This window comes from Enoplosus armatus, chromosome 7 (assembly GCF_043641665.1).
Source record: "Enoplosus armatus isolate fEnoArm2 chromosome 7, fEnoArm2.hap1, whole genome shotgun sequence".
Classification (NCBI taxonomy): Eukaryota; Metazoa; Chordata; class Actinopteri; order Centrarchiformes; family Enoplosidae; genus Enoplosus; species Enoplosus armatus.
Window position 1 is genome coordinate 9,043,869 of NC_092186.1, and position 20,237 is coordinate 9,064,105.

General features: G+C 40.8%; 3 protein-coding genes and 1 pseudogene across 3 annotated transcripts; 1 reads left to right on the forward strand and 3 right to left on the reverse strand.

Moving 5' to 3' along the window:
* Positions 1-1,965: 1,965 nt before the first annotated feature.
* Positions 1,966-5,544, reverse strand: LOC139287345 (flavin-containing monooxygenase 5-like). Its single transcript, XM_070908327.1, has 9 exons — positions 5,413-5,544; positions 5,135-5,323; positions 4,783-4,948; positions 3,467-3,609; positions 3,164-3,360; positions 2,932-3,079; positions 2,636-2,843; positions 2,481-2,553; positions 1,966-2,380 (listed from the first exon to the last, which is right to left on the reverse strand). Exons 1-9 carry the CDS (start codon positions 5,542-5,544, stop codon positions 1,966-1,968), a joined length of 1,671 nt encoding a protein of 556 aa, XP_070764428.1.
* A 1,981-nt stretch (positions 5,545-7,525) lies between these two features.
* Positions 7,526-8,421, forward strand: LOC139287716 (piggyBac transposable element-derived protein 4-like; annotated as a pseudogene).
* A 900-nt stretch (positions 8,422-9,321) lies between these two features.
* Positions 9,322-13,190, reverse strand: LOC139287321 (flavin-containing monooxygenase 5-like). Its single transcript, XM_070908295.1, has 10 exons — positions 13,120-13,190; positions 12,724-12,864; positions 12,446-12,634; positions 12,094-12,259; positions 11,726-11,868; positions 11,286-11,482; positions 10,617-10,764; positions 10,321-10,528; positions 10,166-10,238; positions 9,322-10,065 (listed from the first exon to the last, which is right to left on the reverse strand). The coding sequence occupies exons 2-10, from the start codon at positions 12,853-12,855 to the stop codon at positions 9,651-9,653; spliced, it is 1,671 nt and encodes a 556-aa protein (XP_070764396.1). The 5' UTR covers positions 12,856-12,864; positions 13,120-13,190; the 3' UTR covers positions 9,322-9,650.
* Positions 13,191-14,823: 1,633 nt separating this feature from the next.
* LOC139287719 (flavin-containing monooxygenase 5-like) lies at positions 14,824-20,161 on the reverse strand. Its single transcript, XM_070908883.1, has 9 exons — positions 19,985-20,161; positions 19,040-19,228; positions 18,071-18,236; positions 17,813-17,955; positions 17,459-17,655; positions 16,836-16,971; positions 16,456-16,675; positions 16,018-16,090; positions 14,824-15,232 (listed from the first exon to the last, which is right to left on the reverse strand). The coding sequence occupies exons 1-9, from the start codon at positions 20,114-20,116 to the stop codon at positions 14,824-14,826; spliced, it is 1,665 nt and encodes a 554-aa protein (XP_070764984.1). The 5' UTR covers positions 20,117-20,161.
* Positions 20,162-20,237: the final 76 nt, after the last annotated feature.

Here is a 20,237-nt window from a genome sequence, read left to right on the forward strand (position 1 = left end):
TAGGATTAGAGTAAAAAATAAACAGTAGTAGGCCTAATAATAGTAGCCATATTCAAAAGTAAAAACAGGCTATTAAAACACACAATAACTAAGCTACATATAAAGTCAATATCACTTTGTGATTTAATAACAAGTAAATACACTTCTGTACTCATTATCCATTGAACCATGAATATTACATTTCATTATATCATTAAAAAAAATACTGATGGGATGTTGGCTGGCATAATATTTGGCATGTCTACTCTACATTACAAGTGTGCTTATGGTATCTTTTTGGTTTAGGAGTATGCCTAAATTACTATTACTTGGGTTAAAGTCAGGTGTATGCGGCTGTTAAGAGCCCTCTTGACTGATTTTGTGACTAGTTGGCCTACTTGTAGTGTACTTTGATAGGTCTATAAAGTGGACTGTTACATTCAGAGGATACAGTTTTAAAACCGAGGTTTTGAAGTGTGCAACCATACAAACACAGCTGAGTTAACAACATATATTCTCAAACATGTAAAATCTTTGACATGCCTCAGATAACATTCACACTTTAGGTGTCCACAAACCTGGCAACCCACATGTTAACGAGTCACGCGTGGTCGATTCTTCTTCCGGGGTCTACCGGTGGTTTACGAGCGGCGGTTAGTTTGAAGTCAGCTTGAAGTCCAGCTCAAAGTTAAACGACTTTTTATTGTGGATTAAAAAAAAAAAGTAATAAAGTTAAGAGAAAGTGATAGATATCAATGTGAGCACGTTATTTCTATCTATCTATCTATCTATCTATCTATCTATCATTGAGCTATGTTTTAACATAAGCATGTAAATATTTTTACTTTTACATTAGATCTTAGATATTTAGTGGCAGAATAGGAAGGTCTAACCAACATCAAAATGTTGGCCATTATTATTAATTAAAACAATGAATGAAAATAAAACAGAATAAATGAAGCCCATTTATTCTGTTTTATTTTTTATTAATTCATACATAACCATATCTAACCTGAACTGCCTTAAATTAATGTTTTACCCAAAAACACATCAGCTAGACAACTGGTTTACAAGCTTGAGAGTGACAAAATGTAGCCATATTAACAAAGCCAATGGTGAACGTATTGATGATGGTGTGAAACTTTGCTGAACAGGACATCCTGTGTCAGTGTGCGTCAGTCCTGTGTCAGTGTGTGTCAGTGTCTCTGCTTCTCTGCTTACCTTCTATATTTCAGTCAGTTACATAAAAAAGAATAGACACAATTCCTGCTCTGTATTCATATGTATTGTTAATTTTTAATGTCTTGATTCTTCAGATTTAAGGGGAATCCCAGCACACAATTGTACCATGTCATGCCAAAAAGAAAACAATCTCAACTACTGACTTTAACTACAAAGAGATTCACAGAGATCCCAGGGGTAGATCCTTAATCACATGATCCCAGTATGATGCAGCGAGACACGACGGACTATACGATATATAGTTTCATGTTTTTTCAAACCAAAATTCAGCTGGATTCTGAAGCTGCCATTAGGTGGCATCATTGACCAATGTACATTATCATCATTCAAGGTCCAGTCTGGAGATGGAGTAGAAACTGACAGAGGTGCCAAGTAATGTACATTTACTGAAGTACTGTGCTTGAGTAAAATTTTAAGGTACTTTTACTTGATTATTTCCCTTTTGACCACTTCTGCGCAGCTGTAGTTATTACATCTTTTCCAGATAAAGATTTTGCAGATAAGCTTATGAAATATAATGCATCACTTCAGGTTAAATTATCGTAACAGAATGCAAAATAGCAGACCAGCTGGAACATTAAAGGCTTTAACCCTTAATGGGCTGTGTAACTTAACTCTATTTTGATTACATTTAATTTATGTTATTTATACTAATTATTATAAACAGCAAGTCCCTACCAGCAAGTCAGCAACGTATTATACAGTCATAATCACATCAGATATGAATTGAATATTAATTGCACATCACTGTGCAGGCAGGTGCCCTTTTATCTTGTCCAGCAGTGCAGTGGGATCTTGTAGGAAAGCTGGAAGGTTGTTCCTGTTAAAGTAGGCAGCCAAGCCCACAGCAGCAGCTGACAGAATCAGAGGCCACACAAACGAGGTCTTGGGTTTGGGTTCACCACAGGGCCTGGTCTGCATGGGTTGAGCCACTCTCTCCCACTGAGTGAGGATGGCTTGGCGGGCTCCAGCCCACTTTCCTGGCCCTTTGAGACGAAACTGGTACGGGGTGCCCGGGCCGAGCATCACGTTCAGTCCCAGCCTGGGATCAGTCAGCAGCAGCCTCTGGATGTTGGGTCGAACCCCCACCAGCTGTGCTATCTCATCCATGTAGCTGATATAGTCGACCTGGATGGTGTGTCTCTGACTGGTGACATACCTGAAAAAGAGACTCGAGCTGAACATGTTGTGGATAACAAGACTAGAGATCCAGAATCCAGAATAGTCTATTGTAATGTGGAGAAAATCCACAATTCTACCTTTTAGCCATTGTCTCCTGCTTGTAGTGAACATCTTTTAGCATGGCAGGTGCTGAAGGAAGCTTGATGCAGCCTGTTTATAATGAGAACCACGGAGAGTGAATGGGCTTCTTATCCTCAATGTATTGAACATTTTGTTAAAGAACCTGCATTACCTTTAAAGACACGCGTGGCCCATCTGGCCTGCATCTCAGAGATGGGCATGAGGGCTCCCAGTGGCTGCACTAGACCAATGATAGCCAGAGTGGGGCGGTCCAACTCCGCTGGAAACACATACTTGTACAGCGATGTTTTGTTCCCAGACACTGAGACCACATGTGAGGACAGGAATGGAAAGGAAAACCTGTAACCTGTGGCAAACACCTGCAAGACAGAGGACTCATCTCAGTCACAAACAACACTGCAGTGCTGTGTGTGTGGGTGAGTACAGACTTTTAAGAATTAAACCTACCACCAGGTCAACGTTTTCCACTACACTTCCATCATCGAACTCCACACTGGACCCCTGAAATCTGCGGATGTTGGGTTTCACCTGAACTGTTCCAGATAGGATGCGGTTGGGAAGCTCATCATTCACTGTGGGATGTTGGCTCAACAACCTGAGATATATATTCACACTTTCATGAATACTGCAAGCATGTCAGTCCTAAAACATTACTTTACATTATTGGACTAAGCTATACCTGTGTTTTGGCTTCAGGTTGTACAGACTGTGATCAAATCTTTGGGTGACTTTTCCCTCTGCCATGCCGCAGACTAATCCGAAGGGAAGCCATTGGCGCAAATAAATCACCACCCTCTTGAAGAGCATATCACGGGGAAAACCATTGTCTGAAACTCGATTTACAATCCAGGCTCCCCTCCGAGTGCTTAGATATACCTGTAAATATATGATACAAGAAGTAAGTCATTATGTCCGCACTTGATTAAGGTTGAGGGATCAAAGTCTTTTTGTGTGTGCCTCAGACGATCCATAACTGTCCAACCTGCTTGGTGACTCTGCTCAGTTCCACTGCTATGTCTCCGCCAGAGTTTCCTATCCCGATCACTACAGCCTTTTTATTCCTCCACTCCTCAGGAGTCTTGTAGTCTCGGCTGTGGAAGTATGTTCCTTCGAAAGTGTCAATGCCTGAGAGGACAGATTTGTGACTATCAGACAAAATGCATTACATTTTTAACTTTAAAGGATGTTTTTTTTGGCAAACTCTTTTTGTTCAAAGCCATTTGCAATAAATTAATATATGTTCTGCTGCAAGAAGGGTTTACGATACATTGATATTGAGTGATTTAAATAATAATTTAAAAAAGTTAAAGTGACTTTTATTCCTGTGCTCTGGTTTCAACAAGATTTTACGAAGAGTTTTTAGAAATATATCAAAAGAAAACCTAAAAATGGATTGTTCAAGGCACTCATCAATAACTGTAGGTACAAAACATTTCAGAAAACCGTGAAAATAGTCACATTTGCCAACTTCTCCTTCTGGTGCTTGAAACTGTTTCATCACCAACTCAAACCCTTTCAACAAGGACAATGTCAGAGATGTGAAGCAGCCTAGCGTACATTTTAGCAGAGAGGATGTGAGTGAATGACCCCAGATCAGTTTTGTCTGTAGATGCTGGCATGTCTGTATACAGCCTGACAGCCTGTGAGTGAATAAATGAATGAATGAGTACAGTGTGTATAATAGTTATTTACAATCCAGGGATCAGCACGTGTCTCAAGTGTCACAAGATAAAGCTGACCTAATTAATGGGACAGGAAAGAAGAAAAATCATTGTTTAGCTTAACAAAAATATATTTCTTATTCAGATTCAGATTTGTTTTCTTGTGAAATAGTGGACCGTTTAAACCTTTTTGCACATTCATAATGAAACTACCTATGAGGTTCAGAGTGGACAATCACTCTTTGGGTGGAGCTGCTCAAAACCATTGACATTTGCAACCTGTGACTAGGGGGTTGCAAGTAGACACAGCATCGTTTTTAGGGATCACAAGCCAAAAAGGATGAGGTACGAATGAGCAACATTGTGGATCATTGAGACACTTCACATCTAAAACTAATTTCATACAGAGCAAGACTGAAGACATGATAATGACTTACTGCACTCTTCTTTATGTGGTGGCTACCCCATTTACTTATTATCATATATGACAATAAGATGCGGTCAATCAATAATGAACTTCTTAACACTGTGCCAGAGGTTGATTCTTAAATTATATTATCATAATTTTCTTTTCATGCTCTACATCACAAAATGTCCTCGAGTAAAGTGAAAGATATTTATAGCGTGTCTGTGGTACCTGGGAAGTCATGTAGTGGCATGTTGGGGTGGCAGTGATGTCCAATACAGATCATCACAGCATCAAAAATGTGTTTCTCCTTTTTGCCATCCTTGTTCTCCGTCTCAACATCCCACTGGCCTGAATGAGAAAAGTCTGATCTCTGCTTCACCTGCAAGACTTTGGTCTGAACAACAGAAAGGCAGAAACAATGAAACTACGTGTTGATACAATTGCGTCTAATGACTATACATTCAACCCTCTGCCATCTTGATTTAAGCAACTTTTTACATTTGAGATTGAGGTGAAATTCAAGCATCATTTCAGGGACAAGACTTATATAATTCTCGGCAAGTTAGCGAAGCATCCTTACATTGAAGCGTATGTGCTTGGTGAGCTGGAAGTGATCAGCATACATCCGGAAGTAGTCCATGATGAGGGAGTTGTGCATGTAGTTGGGGAAGTGTGCAGGAATGGGGAAATCACTGAAACACATCATCTCCTTGGAGGTGTTGATGATGACAGAGTGGTAGATGCTGGCCCTGTCTGGCTCTGGATTCTCCTGCAATGACAAGTGAGAATATATTCATCCTCACTTTCTAAACACTTTGTGAGTCAAAGAAAGTCCAACCTGCACATAATGTGACCCACCTTAAACCTCCACAGGCCACCAATGTCATCGCTGCTCTCGAAGCAGACAGGCTCCAGCCCCTCATCCAGACAGCACTTGATACAGGCCAGACCTGAACTACCTCCTCCAACCACTGCCACACGACGGGTCATGCTTCAGCTCTGTGCAGGGTGAACCGGATTAGTCTGAAAACATTTTTATCTGAAGAGAGGATACATTCATGGACCTGTTGCCTTCTCTCAGTGTCGATAACTTAGATGTCTGAGCTACTATATATTATCATACTGTGAGTTAATGTGTATATAGTGTAGTAACATAAGAGCAGCTTTTTCCAGTCACACCCCACAAAATACATAACCTTGGTCATAAAGTATCAATGGTAAACAGCAGCAGCAGCCTGATGAATGATTTTATGACTACAAACAATAGATCTTATAGCTGCTTGATGAAAGCCCCGAGGTGCTCCTCATGTCATGGGTTCATGTCCTCAGAAAAAACATTACATAACATAAACCCTCTTGAAGCTATTTGATATTATTCCTCTTCAGAAGACTAACCTAAAGAGTCCTCTGTTGATCTAGGAGCATGCTTTAAAAGACAGATTAATACATCGACGCATTAATCAATGTGACTAAAAATCTGTAGAAAAGTTTCAAATGTTACTGTAATTATAGTTAAAATCATTGTATTTATTCATATTTATCCTATTTAGGCCAACAACAGACAGACATACTATTGTCTAATAAAAAACTTCATGACCTTACTTTGATTACATGAATCTCAGAAAACTGACCTCCTTTGAACTGTTTCCCAATCACAAGCTCTGCTACACCCGCCAACCCAAATGGTAATATGACATGTAAACAACTCTTCTTGTTGGCTTATTAATGTCATATTAAATATGGTAAGACATCAACAAATTGAATAACAGTTTAACTTACATACATTACATGTGCACGCCCTCTTGCAGACAAGTGAGTGTAATCAATGGAAAATATATTCCTGACTGTAAAAAGTAATTGGGATCAAAGTTCTGTCAAATTGCACAGGTAATAGATCATTTGGTTGAACAACTGTAACTAACAACTTAGAAAATTGCAGGCTACTTGAAATCTGATTCATATGCATAATGAAATATTTGAATCATAAAAGCAAAGAAAACTCCTGCTGGGTTACCCAACGCATCAAATCTAATTTGGAATATACAGAAAACTGCATGTGTCACTTTGAGGGCATTATAAACCAAAACCAAGGTTCCAATCTTTCTAAGCAATCCTGCAAATCACTTACCTGTTGTGATACAAAAAAAGAAAAAAAAGAGAGCAGCTGAGGGAATAATGGGCACTGTCCAAATTCACCAGCAGGTACCTTCTGCTCACCCACAGGTCGGTTATAGTGAATATACCCAGGCTTCTTTCACCTCCTTACTTTCTTTGATACTTGGTAGTAATCAAGAGAGCCGTGCACTTTTCACTTTCACATTACAGTCCTTTATAACTCCAGGTTATTGATTAATGAATCACAAAACACCGACCTCCTTTGAGCTGTTTCCCAATCACAAGCTGTGCTACACCTGCCAATGCAAATGGTAATGTGATATGTGAACAACTGTGGTTGTACTGGCTTCTTATACACAGTGGTGTGTTTGTGTTTTTTTCCTTTTCCTTTCCCATTCAATGTTTAACGTCTGTAAATAAATGACATCATTTTTTTTGCTTCATATTTAATGACTTTTCCTAATTTAATGGGGACAACTGGGTAAACATAAAATTAACATGATGATATATTTTCAATGTCAATGTACACATGTTGTACGCATCAGTGTTCTTTAGGGTCAATTTGACCCCAGGCTGTTTTAGCTGTATAAAACATATAAGAAATATCAACATTTTACACACATTTGTTTTGGTTGTTTTGCATGATATTGAGGTCACTATAACATGCAATTTTATAATCTTCAAAAAGCTTTAGGGCCCTAACCTAACATAACCATAACTGTAGCAGTGCGAGAACCACTGATAGTTCACACGACATGGGGGAGAGGAAAACATATAAAAGCTTGCACAGCAGCCTTCTAAACCATTACTCTTGGTGCTCTGTGTGCTCTCTCTTTCTGCTCTCTCTCAACTGAAAATGACTTCTAAGGAAAGGTTTTCTGTCAATGAGGTGTTGTCACATCTCTTTGACCATGAAAGTGACATAGAGGAGAATGTGTCTGAGACAGAGGATGATGTTGAGGAGGACCCTGATTATGAGGCATCCTCCTCTGATGAGAATGAGACCCTCAGTGTTGACCCTCCTGTTGTCTCTCAACCACCAGCAAACACACTACCTTCCAAAAATGGAAAGTTATTATGGTCCATCTCCCCACTTGAACAACAGGGTAGACTTAGTGCTGCTAATGTCATCAAAATGGTTCCAGGCCCCACCAGATACGCTGTCAGCCATGTCCTAGACATAAAATCAGCACTTGAGCTCTTAACACCATCAATCGAAAAGGATATACTTGAGATGACAAATTTAGAGGGGAGGCGTGTGTATGACAGTTGGAAAGACTTGGATGTGACCCACTTGCAAGCCTACATTGGGTTGCTCATTTTGGCAGGAGTGTACAAGCAACAGCAAGCCTTTGGGCTGCTGACACTGGCAGGGCAATATTTCCAGCCACCATGTCTCTAAACACGTTTTTTCCCGTGTCATACACTTTGATGACAGAGAAACAAGGCAGGGCCGACGAGAGCGTGACAAACTCGCAGCAATATGGGATGTATGGGACAAGTGGGTTCAGCGATTACCCTTTCTTTACAATCCAGGCCCCAACGTGACTATGGATGAATGTCAAAATATGGGCAGCATGTGATGCACGGTCCAGCTATGCCTGGAATATGCAGGTGTACACTGGTAAATCCCCTGGGGAAGCACCTGAAAAAAATCAGGGCATGAGGGTGGTACTTGACATGGCTGAAGGACTGAATGGTCATAACATTACATGTGATCATTTTTTTACATCGTGGGTGAAGAACTGCTGAAAAGGAAGGTCGCCATGTCATTCCAAATGTTATAGATAACAAAAATATGTACTTAGAAATAATATAAAGCCAATAAAACACCAAAAAGATATCTTTCCAATTTTAGGTCAATCCATGAGATTTTATGGTGATCTGCATATTTCTCCATAGTCAGGTATTCTGGATGTATAAGGGGGGTGGGTGGGGGTTGTTTTATTTAAAGGGCTATTTAGGTAGTCAACAAACAAACATAAAGTACCTGACACATAAACTTGGGTAACAATTTTAATCATAATCCTTTTCTGGAGGTTTAAATTGCTGGGGTCAAATTGACCCCAAGGATAAAAGATGTTGGTAAATTTGAAGTTAACAGGAGGGTTAAAACATTATTATTATTAATAATAATTGGAGTCCCAAACAATATTGTTTTTCACCAATTTATTTTTCTTTCAGATGAAAATAAACTGATTTTTATATTGTATCACCTGATCAGAATCTAAAATATATGCCTGATTTACTCATGTGTTTACAACACCATTATCAGACAAATCTTTAACTGCTTTAAAAGAAGAAAGACCTGTCGGTTAATTTGGGACGGTGATAAAAGGGTCCAGACCAGTTATTTACACAATCATGGACTGTGCCTTTAGATACTCTGATCTCCTGCCAGGAATGTAATGAAGAAAATGTATGAGAAAAATAGTGATCCCTTCTCATTAGGTACTGTAGAAAGCAGGATGAGGCACTTAAACACTTCAATTGCAGTATTGCAAATGAAGCCATAATACATATTTAAAAAGTGTGATCAATTACTTTTCCTGATCTGTTTTTGTTTAAATTAAATATTTTCTAATATGTTAAATGCATAATACAAGCAACATAAAAGCAGTAAAGTACTAAATTACTGCACCATAAATGACTACACAGCGGGAAACAAGGACAATACATATTTGGACATTGTACAAGTATGAATAGAAGAGTAAAAGCTGTAGCTATTAAACAACTAGTATGAACATATAGCTTTGCCAAGAAGTTAAAGATCCCAGATCATGGTCCTATAGCAATCACACAATGTTGAATAACAGTTTTTAGCATAGTATAACATCAGTTTGAAACCACAATGAGGTGGCATCATTGATTAACATCTGGGTATATTGTCCATTTCAGGAAGTGGGATATTATAGTGTAAAAGTTACATACATGTATAATAAATGTGTTAAAAGAGTAATCACAGCTGTTTGAATTGCACATCACTGTGCAGGCAGGTGCCCTTTTATCTTGTCCAGCAGCGCAGTGGGATCTTGTAGGAAAGCTGGAAGGTTGTTCCTGTTAAAGTAGGCAGCCAAGCCCACAGCAGCAGCTGACAGAATCAGAGGCCACACAAACGAGGTCTTGGGTTTGGGTTCACCACAGGGCCTGGTCTGCATGGGTTGAGCCACTCTCTCCCACTGAGTGAGGATGGCTTGGCGGGCTCCAGCCCACTTTCCTGGCCCTTTGAGACGATACTGGTACGGGGTGCACGGGCCGAGAATCACGTTCAGTCCCAGCCTGGGATCAGTCAGCAGCAGCCTCTGGATGTTGGGTCGAACCCCCACCAGCTGTGCTATCTCATCCATGTAGCTGATATAGTCGACCTGGATGGTGTGTCTCTGACTGGAGACATACCTGAAAAAGAGACTCGAGCTGAACATGTTGTGGATAACAAGACTAGAGATCCAGAATCCAGAATAGTCTATTGTAATGTGGAGAAAATCCACAATTCTACCTTTTAGCCATTGTCTCCTGCTTGTAGTGAACATCTTTTAGCATGGCAGGTGCTGAAGGAAGCTTGATGCAGCCTGTTTATAATGAGAACCACGGAGAGTGAATGGGCTTCTTATCCTCAATGTATTGAACATTTTGTTAAAGAACCTGCATTACCTTTAAAGACACGCGTGGCCCATCTGGCCTGCATCTCAGAGATGGGCATGAGGGCTCCCAGTGGCTGCACTAGACCAATGATAGCCAGAGTGGGGCGGTCCAACTCCGCTGGAAACACATACTTGTACAGCGATGTTTTGTTCCCAGACACTGAGGCCACATGTGAGGACAGGAATGGAAAGGAAAACCTGTAACCTGTGGCAAACACCTGCAAGACAGAGGACTCATCTCAGTCACACACTACACTGCAGTGCTGTGTGTGTGGGTGAGTACAGACTTTTAAGAATTAAACCTACCACCAGGTCAACGTTTTCCACTACACTTCCATCATCAAACTCCACACTGGACCCCTGAAATCTGCGGATGTTGGGTTTCACCTGAACTGTTCCAGATAGGATGCGGTTGGGAAGCTCATCATTCACTGTGGGATGTTGGCTCAACAACCTGAGATATATATTCACACTTTCATGAAAACTGCACAGGATTTTTGCAAAAAAGCCACACAAAGACTGAGGCTATAAAGTTTGTCCTAAAGGTTACGTTAGGAGGAAATTAGTAAAGGTCTACTACCCTTAGGAGCACGAATCTCAGCGGCTGACTGTTGTTGATAGGTGGGTCAAATCAGCCGGACAAACTACAAGAACTACCTTCCCGCTGTTTTCAGAATGCTAGCATGCGCCTGTCCCTTTCGCTTCACACAGTCCCTTTGCTTCACCTCTCTCCGTCCGTACCACCTCTTCAACCTTACAGTTTGAAAACCTCAAGTATAAAAGAAATTCCTGTCCTGAGGGTGGCCCTAGGAAATGTCAAGCGGGGCAGCATAGCTGTTCAGATCAGTTATCTGGGAACCATGAATATCTACAGCAAATTTCAGTCAGAGAGTCATTTCCAGGGCAAAAACATGCTCTAGTTCAAAAGCTGCAACAGATACAATTGTAAAAATAAAACCGATGCAAATACAGTACCTGTGCTTTGGCTTAATATTGTACAGACTGTGGTCAAATCTTTGGTTGAGCTGCCTCTCTGCCAGACCACAGAAAACACCAGAGGGAATGATTTTCTGCAGGGAATTCAACACCCTGTTAAAAATCAAATCAAGGGGCATCCCATTGTCCCCAACTCGGTTCAGAATCCAGGCTCCCCTTCGAGTGCTCAGGTACAGCTGGGAAGAGAAGAGAGTCAGTCACTATGCTGGTACGTCAGAAAACTTTATTTAACATTGATAGTTTGCTAAATTTTCGTATCTGACATATTATGTTAATGTAGCATTCATGAGTCCCTAGATCTAAGCCATGAAGTTGGAATAAAATGTTATCTCGACTGACAGGAATAAGCCGACACTTTGAAAATAAGACCCAAGTTGTAGAAGACACGTGTCATCTGTATGTAACTATCGTATCCAAACCTGCTTGGTGAATCTGCTCAGTTCCACTGCTATGTCTCCTCCGGAGTTTCCTATCCCAATCACTACAACCGTTTTATTTCTCCACTCCTCAGGAGTCTTGTAGTCTCGACTGTGGAAGTACGTTCCCTCGAAAGTGTCAATGCCTGAAAAAAATAAAATAAAAGCAAAGACTTGAGACTGCTGGACAAAGTGGCTCTATATTTTTGCTGCAAGAAGACTTTGGTCTGTGACTTAAGCCAAGGTTGAGGACGTGATACTGACATGCCAATGACAGCATTATGTAACCTCACTGTACAGGGCTGCTGTTACAGGCTCCTTCATACTGTGTCAAAGGTTGATCCAGGATATTCATAGCGTGTCTGTGGTACCTGGGAAGTCATGTAGTGGCATGTTGGGGTGGCAGTGATGTCCAATACAGATCATCACAGCATCAAAAATGTGTTTCTCCTTTTTGCCATCCTTGTTCTCCGTCTCAACATCCCACTGGCCTGAATGAGAAAAGTCTGATCTCTGCTTCACCTGCAAGACTTTGGTCTGAACAACAGAAAGGCAGAAACAATGAAACTACGTGTTGATACAATTGCGTCTAATGACTATACATTCAACCCTCTGTCATCTTGATTTAAGCAACTTTTCACATTTGAGATTGAGGTGAAATTCAAGCATCATTTCAGGGACAAGACTTATATAATTCTCGGCAAGTTAGCGAAGCATCCTTACATTGAAGCGTATGTGCTTGGTGAGCTGGAAGTGATCAGCATACATCCGGAAGTAGTCCATGATGAGGGAGTTGTGCATGTAGTTGGGGAAGTGTGCAGGAATGGGGAAATCACTGAAACACATCATCTCCTTGGAGGTGTTGATGATGACAGAGTGGTAGATGCTGGCCCTGTCTGGCTCTGGATTCTCCTGCAATGACAAGTGAGAATATATTCATCCTCACTTTCTAAACACTTTGTGAGTCAAAGAAAGTCCAACCTGCACATAATGTGACCCACCTTAAACCTCCACAGGCCACCAATGTCATCGCTGCTCTCGAAGCAGACAGGCTCCAGCCCCTCATCCAGACAGCACTTGATACAGGCCAGACCTGAACTACCTCCTCCAACCACTGCCACACGACGGGTCATGCTTCAGCTCTGTGCAGGATGAAAAATGTTTTTCCTATGATGTGTCAACAGGAAGATGCATCCACGCAGCGGCACTCAACAGGAAATAAGCCAAGAGCTCCTCCCGTTTTTCTCTCACTTTAACGCGCTGATTTTATCCGCAAAGAAGAAGACGCATGCAGTAATAAAACAGGAGATTTATGTTAAGGGCAGCAGTCGGCTGTCTAGTGTTGTTTCAACTAGTGGTGTGGACAACCAAACCTGCTATCGCAAACTTGTTCTTACTTGTTTAGTGTGACTCTGCTCGAGCCTTGACGACGATCTCCGAGTACAGCATTAATCGGTTTAGCCTTTTTTTGTTGGTTTGTTTTTACACGTCTCTACCATAGATCCACTCAAAAGTTACGATCCAGTGTCCGACTGTCTGCACGTACGTGTCCTTACCTTCAGGGATTTGTAAAGTCAGCAGGGGGCGGAGAGATGTCGAGGGGGCTCGTGCACGTTTATCAGTCTCCTCAACTGACCCTTGATCACTGCAGCGTCAGTGTTATTATTAACAGGTGGGAAGGCAAACATGTAACAGTCAGGGTGTGTTATCTTTGAAAACATCTAAAAGGAAGCATACAGTCTGACTGAGGCAGAAAGTCTGCAGTTGTATTATAGTCACGAATCGTTTCTTATGTTCCATTAAGCTGTCGTGGCTAAATAAAAAGAAGAAGTTATGATAGAGGTGGACATAAACCTAAAAGCTATTTTTGTTAATGGTTTACTGATTTAAACATATTTAAGTGAATTGTTTATGAACTATTAATAAAGTGTACAAGCTGTGGACAAATCAGCAGGACACCTTGAGGGGAGCAAATATCTGCTTTGTGCTTGTGTCTTCATCTGCTGGCTTTTAAGTTGAAAAGATTTAAGATATCTCAGTTCCTTCAGCTCCGCAGAACACACACGTCTACCTTTTTTTTGTGTGTAAAAAGTGCAGTGAATTACTGATTGAAATGACAAGTATGCATAAGTTAAATACAATACAGTGTGTACAGCCTCAACTTGCTATATCTCACACAGCCAATCATATTACATGACTGTAAGCTGACTCTGTCAAACAATAACTCATTCTCAATAACAGTATGAAATCGCTATTTCCTCATATTTGGATTCAACACATAGCAACAATTCACAACTTACTTATTTTAAGTCTTTAAAGTGACGCAGTGTAAAGGTGGATTCATCAGGTATACTGAATCACTGTAGAGCACTTGCTTTGGGGGCCGCTTTTGCAAGATGACACGAGGTCAGGAGCCACTTAATAAACAAACAAATTAATAGGCCTCATGCCTTTCTGCCAGAAAGCCTTTCTAACATGTGGATAACGTTGTGAAATGGTCAAAGTTTGGTTTGGTTTTGGCTCTAGGCTCGCTAGAAGGATGACTTCTGGTTTCACACGGGCAGAAAGCCCTGAAGCCAAACTCATCCCATGTGCCCCGAGCAGGTCAGGTGTACATGATCTTTTTGAAACCGGTATCACCGCCACTGCACAGATCGCTGATATACTAATATGAAACTTCCTTAGTAACAGCCAAGGGACATTATTGAACATTTACTAACTCGTATAAACAAACAAATTCCCAGTGTAAATGAATTTATTTTCATTTTGAATTAGAAAATGGTCGATCGGCTGCCTGGCACCCTGTTGCAGGCCAGATTTGGCCCACGGGCCACAAGTTGAGAATCACTGCTGTAGAGAATACAGATTTTGCAACAGTAAAGACTAGACTTTGCTCAGGGAACCATACATTAGATGTTTTGATCACCTAAGTGATGGAGAAATAATGGTTTGGAGCTCTTTTTCATGATTCAGGCTATTTATTGACAGCAATGCTGCAGCACATGGTGGCATTGTTATTTTTGTTACAAGTCAGTGAAAGACCTCTCCTTTTAGCATGATAAACTCACATGGACTCTTGTCTCTGGAAGTTTTTTCTCCAGCTAGCATGAAGCCCAACAACATCTGAAGAATGGCGGTGGAGAGAAGAAAGAGGAGAGAGGGCGTTCATTGTAGCAGAAGCAGTACAGCAGGGCGGCACCTGAGAAAATCACTATGATGCTGCATCTAGTAGAAGGTGTGGTCTCTGGTTCTGGTACCACTCTGGTCCTGAAAGGCTGAAGCACCCGCTCCCACTGAGTGAGAATGGCCTGACGGGCTCCAGCCCACTGGCCTGGTCCAGTCAGACGATACTGATAAGGAGTGCAGGGACCCAGCAAAACCTGCAGCGCCAGTCTGGGGTCCTTCAGCAAGAGCCACAGTATGTTTGGTCGAACCCCCACCTGCTCTGCCAGAGAGTCCAGGTAAGGTATGTAGTCCACCTGGAGGGGGTTACGCTCTGAGCAGGCAAACCTAACAGAGGGAAACAACAAAAATCAACAGTTATTATATGGGACTTAATTAATAAACATGATTACACAGTGCTTCAAAGCAAACTTTAATGTGATATTAAAAGAGAGAAATCCGAGAGGTCATTGGTGAAGTAATAATATTACCATGTACTATGTACAATACATGCATGCAGAAACACACAGTTCATGTTTTCTTTCAGCCTCCTTTTAAACAGGTAAGTTAACCAAAAACAAAAGATTTACAAAGAGAGCACAACCAGTTCAGGGTTCAGTGTCCTGTTCTCTGCTACGTGTACTCTTTGTTTTGGGCAGGTTTCAACACTCTCTATCCCATGGCTTCTCTTAAAGGGGTAAGCTATGGTGCTGTTGCCACTTATGTTTTTAATTACTGTGAATGTAACCCATAACTTTTGTCATAATCCAATTTTTATTTTATTTTTATTTAGGGATCCCTTCAGGCCATATTTAATCAAATTTGGCTAAAATGCCTTCCCCAACAAGACGTTAAGTTAGTAAAGGTTTTCCCAGACGCAGTTCAATCTACAGACTTTATTAAATCAAAGACCTTCCACAGTACAAGACATTTGATGATGTTGCCTTGTCATGTATGATGTTACAATGGACATATTTCACTCATAGACCAAAGGATTCATCACAGATCGATTGATAAATAATGGTTCATTGCAGCCCCAGTGAACTGCATTCACAACAGTGGAGTGGATTGTATATGATCATCTCAACAACGCAACTTGAACATCTCTACAATTCAGTTTATTTATTTCCTACCTCTGATGCATGGTTTCTGTGTCTTTCTCAAGTTCCTTCATCATGGTCTCTTCTGAGGGGAGGGTCGTTAAGCCTGCGTGAAAAAACAACAACACTTCAACTCAAACTCAACTTTAAAAACACAGATTTTTGACAGTAATCTTAACCCTAATGATCTGTCTGGGGTCCTGGAGAAAATGACGCATTACTTCTGTTTGAGGTCTCAGCTGTAAAACATCGAGGGTTAAACTGGATTTAGGGGGGTTTTACCCTTTCTTCAGTTCATAACATAATCTCCTTATATCATGAGGGTTTATTACAGAGCAGCGACTGAAAGGATCTTTCTCTATCATCCAAGCTTCAGTTCTAAATGTAGACCTCAGTGTAAATGCCACAAACTATAATAGGTCCCATGTTTTGATAATGAAACTCATCGTTACTTCCTCTTTTATGCTTTACCTTTAAACACTCTTGCAGCCCAGCGGGCCTGCATCTCAGCCAGAGGGTTGATAGCCCCGAGGCCGTGGATGAAGCCCACCACTGCCAGAGTAGGCCGGGTCAGTGCAGGAGGAAACATGTGCTTGTAGAGACGCAGTCTGTAACCACATTTAACCTGCAGAGCTGAGGGCAAGAAGGGGAAGCTGTAGTTGTACCCTGTGGCAAACACCACCACATCCACCTGAATGGGACACACATAAAACGTTAAGATTAGATGAAAATGAACATTTAATTACTTTGCGATCATTTCATTTTTATGACCAGAAACTGGACTTTGATCCATAATTCACAAGGAAATAAAGGACGGTGCTGAATCCAACAAGACTTGTACTTGTACACACCTTGTCTATGATGCTCCCATCGACAAAGACCACACTGGACCCACAGAACTCCTTCACGTTTGGTTTCACCTGAACGCGGCCTGAGATGATCCGAGCTGGCAGGTCGTCATTCACAACAGGGATCTGAGCAAAAAAACTGCCAAAAGGACAGCAGAGCTGTGTTGAGGAACTATATGACGAGTGTCTCAGAAGCACACTAAGTGACTTACACTAGTACACTAGAGTAATTAGGAAGACTTGCCCAGTACAGTCAAAGCCACTGTCGCCTAGGAAGTAAAAAGTGGGTTTGTTCTCTTTGCTTCAAATCAGACCAGAAAACATGTTGCTATTTACATATTGCCCATTTAGAGTTCACACTCCCTTATTACAAATACATTTTAATATAAAATAAAATAAAAAACATAAAAGCAAGTCATACTTGCTGCATAAGTCATGTTGTGTTCAGACTTTTTATTGAGCAGAAGGAATATCAAAACACTTGAACACTTCTAAGCCTTCCTCTGATGCCACCTGCAGGACAAACTTTACATTTTGACCCCACTGGTAGGATGTAGACCTTTTAGTCATGTACTTCAGTAATCACTTAACTGAAACATTGACTGCAAATAAAAGTATTTTGTTACCCATGTTTTGGTTTCAGGCCATATAGTCTGTGGCCAAAGGCTTCGTCCAGCTTCCTCTCCACCATCCTGCTGATCCACGAGGGGAAGAGCTTCTGTATCATCATATCCATTCGAGAAGTCCCAACGAGGTCAGCTGGGAGCCCCCCCCGTCCGACACGACTGACAACCCACGCTCCGGTCCTAGTGCTGAGGTACACCTGCAGGTCAGGTCAGCACAGAGAGGGTTAAGATCCATGTGTTCAGCTTTTATATGTTTTTAGCATCACATTTTTATGGCAGAAGTTATTTAATATGAAGCAACACGGCTCTATTTTAAAAAGACACATTGTACAGAAATGTAGTTTCGTATTGTACCTTCTCAGCAACTCGGCTAATATCCACAGCAATATCACCTCCAGAGTTCCCAATCCCGATCACCACCACTCTTTTCCCCTGCAGACCCTCAGCGCTGCGGTAATCCCAGCTGTGGAGATATCTGCCTTCAAAGCTCTCAATACCTGAGATGGAATGGGAAAAAAAGATCATTCATTTTCATAGCTCTCGTCTGTGGAGTTGGAGTAGCAGCAGCTGCAGTGTGTTTCGAATGTGAAACAAAATACTGTATCCTGGTACCTGGGAAGTCTTTGAGTGGCAGGTGAGGCTCAGTGAAGTGTCCTGTACAAACTATCACTGCATCAAAGACACGAGTCTCCCTCTGACCCTCTCTGCTCTCTGTCACCACCTCCCACTGGCCTGTCACTGCAGAATCTGGGGTCTGCCTCACACTGACCACACTAGTCTGAGACACACACACACACGCACACACACACACACACACGAACAGTGTTTGAGATCCTCCATGATATTTAGCACTTACTGAATAAATAGTTTATAACACACTGCATTGTATATGCCTGCACATATAACAACATTTTATATGTTTTTTATTTTGTATGTTTATTAACATTTAAATAATTATTATGTAGAGAATATAGTGTGTTATAAATCATTTATCAAATATGTATATGTATATTATAGATGCTTAATAGGTGTTACCCATTTATTTTGTGAAATAAGGAATTAAAAATAAAATTGAAATTGCTTCTTGACCATACAGATTTGAGCTATGTTAACATACACAATTGAAGAGTCTGAATATAAATGAAAAATGAATTTAAAACTAGTTTCTCAATTGACAATAATAGAAAATACAAGCATATTTCGCTGCTGTGTTACTCGTGTAAACAAACCTTTAAAGCAAAAACAGTAATAACTGAAAACATTAATAACTTAGCTGTAAAGAACGTTTTGTTTACATTTGGGTGACAGTTCCCTTAAAAGCAATCAAAAACACAGGCTATATCGGTACAAATATATTTTATAAAAGGTGCAAGACTCATTTTATTCCTGTCCAGTGTTATTTAATTTTTAGCCATTACTATCAATGACCATAAGAAGTTTAAACTCACCAATTTATTTTCTGTAACCAGATTCTATTGTTGTATTTTGCTTGCAGGTTGTGAGTTCCATCATTACCGTCTTCCCGACCTGTTGGGCTTTAAGCTCTTATCGTCGCCTGTACAAACAATCATGGTCACTAACCTGGAAGTGTATGTGTTGCAGCAGTTTGAAGGCTTGAGCGTAGAGGCGCACATACAGCAGCACCTCAGAGTGGTGCATGTTGTTGGGGAGCTCCGCTGGAGGAGGGAAGTCACTGAAAGACATCATCTCTTTGGAGCTGTTGATGACCACCGACTGATAGATGTTGGCACGTCCAGGCTCTGGCTTCTCCTGGAGAAGGACAACATAAAGACAGATTGTGTCAGATAATTTTTTTTATTTCACTTTTCCACTTTGTCTGCAATAAAGTGTCACAACAAATGTATATGATAATATAGTCACTACAGTAGTATTACACATTTCCCAAACTTCAAAGGACCTTTAATTCAAAGGATATTTCATTGTGTCTGGTGGAGAGTTAAAGCTTCTAAATAGGATATTGTATTTAGAAACAACAATACCAAAAGTCTTTAAGACTGACTCTCTACTTGCATTCCTGTGTAAGCAACTCATGCTCAGCGTCTTGTAGGGAAGTCTGTTATTAAAAGCTTGTGATTATTGTTATTGTGTCTATATTAACAGTAAAAAAAAAACCCAAAGCCTTTTGCATCCTGCTTCAGTGCTGCAACAAGTTCACACATTCTCATTTAAATAATAATAAATGATAATTATTAATGATTTAACTATACTGCATGCTTCTGAATAAGCAAACCAATCTACCAAAGACAGAGTGGTACTTTGGTGACAATCCTACAAAACAATGTGTGAAAAGTCCTCTCAGTTGATCTGTGAATGGCAGCTCTGTTTTTTTTTGCATAAATAATCTTCCAACAACATGAAATCCAGGTTTTATTTTATTTCATTTACATGTATATTCTTACACGGTTTAACATAACAAACGTACTCTAAGAATCAAAGGTGAATGACTGCAGTGAGGAATATGAGCTTATAATGTAAAATCATTTATATAAAAGCATTGACCCTCACCTTAAATCTCCATAGACCTCCAATGTCATGGCTGCTCTCAAAGCAGGTGGGCTCCAGACCTTCATCCAAACAGGCCTTGATGCTGGTCAGACCAGAAATCCCTGCGCCGATCACTGCCACCTTCTGAACCATGCTGGAGAGGAAGTACTGCTGACAGCAGTGGGAGCTCTGACCTGATATAAAGGTGGAACTGGAGTAAGAAGACAGGTGGAAGAGGAAGAGTGTGTTGTTTTGTAGAGTGATGTGAAGCAGT

Bases quoted from the DNA above. Each gene is read 5' to 3' on its own strand.
- LOC139287345 (XM_070908327.1), bottom strand. From the start codon at position 5,544: ATGACCCGTCGTGTGGCAGTGGTTGGAGGAGGTAGTTCAGGTCTGGCC. The intron at 3,361-3,466 runs GTTGGACAGTTA...ATATATTTACAG, and splicing joins TGAGCAGAGTCACCAAGCAG to GTATATCTAAGCACTCGGAG. The intron at 2,381-2,480 runs GTAGAATTGTGG...TCTCTTTTTCAG, and splicing joins CAGGAGACAATGGCTAAAAG to GTATGTCACCAGTCAGAGAC.
- LOC139287321 (XM_070908295.1), bottom strand. From the start codon at position 12,855: ATGACCCGTCGTGTGGCAGTGGTTGGAGGAGGTAGTTCAGGTCTGGCC. The intron at 11,869-12,093 runs GTACCACAGACA...TATTTTTTTCAG, and splicing joins GCCACTACATGACTTCCCAG to GCATTGACACTTTCGAGGGA. The intron at 10,066-10,165 runs GTAGAATTGTGG...TCTCTTTTTCAG, and splicing joins CAGGAGACAATGGCTAAAAG to GTATGTCTCCAGTCAGAGAC.
- LOC139287719 (XM_070908883.1), bottom strand. From the start codon at position 20,116: ATGGTTCAGAAGGTGGCAGTGATCGGCGCAGGGATTTCTGGTCTGACC. The intron at 19,229-19,984 runs GTGAGGGTCAAT...GTCCTTCTCCAG, and splicing joins GAGGTCTATGGAGATTTAAG to GAGAAGCCAGAGCCTGGACG. The intron at 16,091-16,455 runs GTAAAGCATAAA...TTTTTCACGCAG, and splicing joins GGCTGCAAGAGTGTTTAAAG to GCTTAACGACCCTCCCCTCA.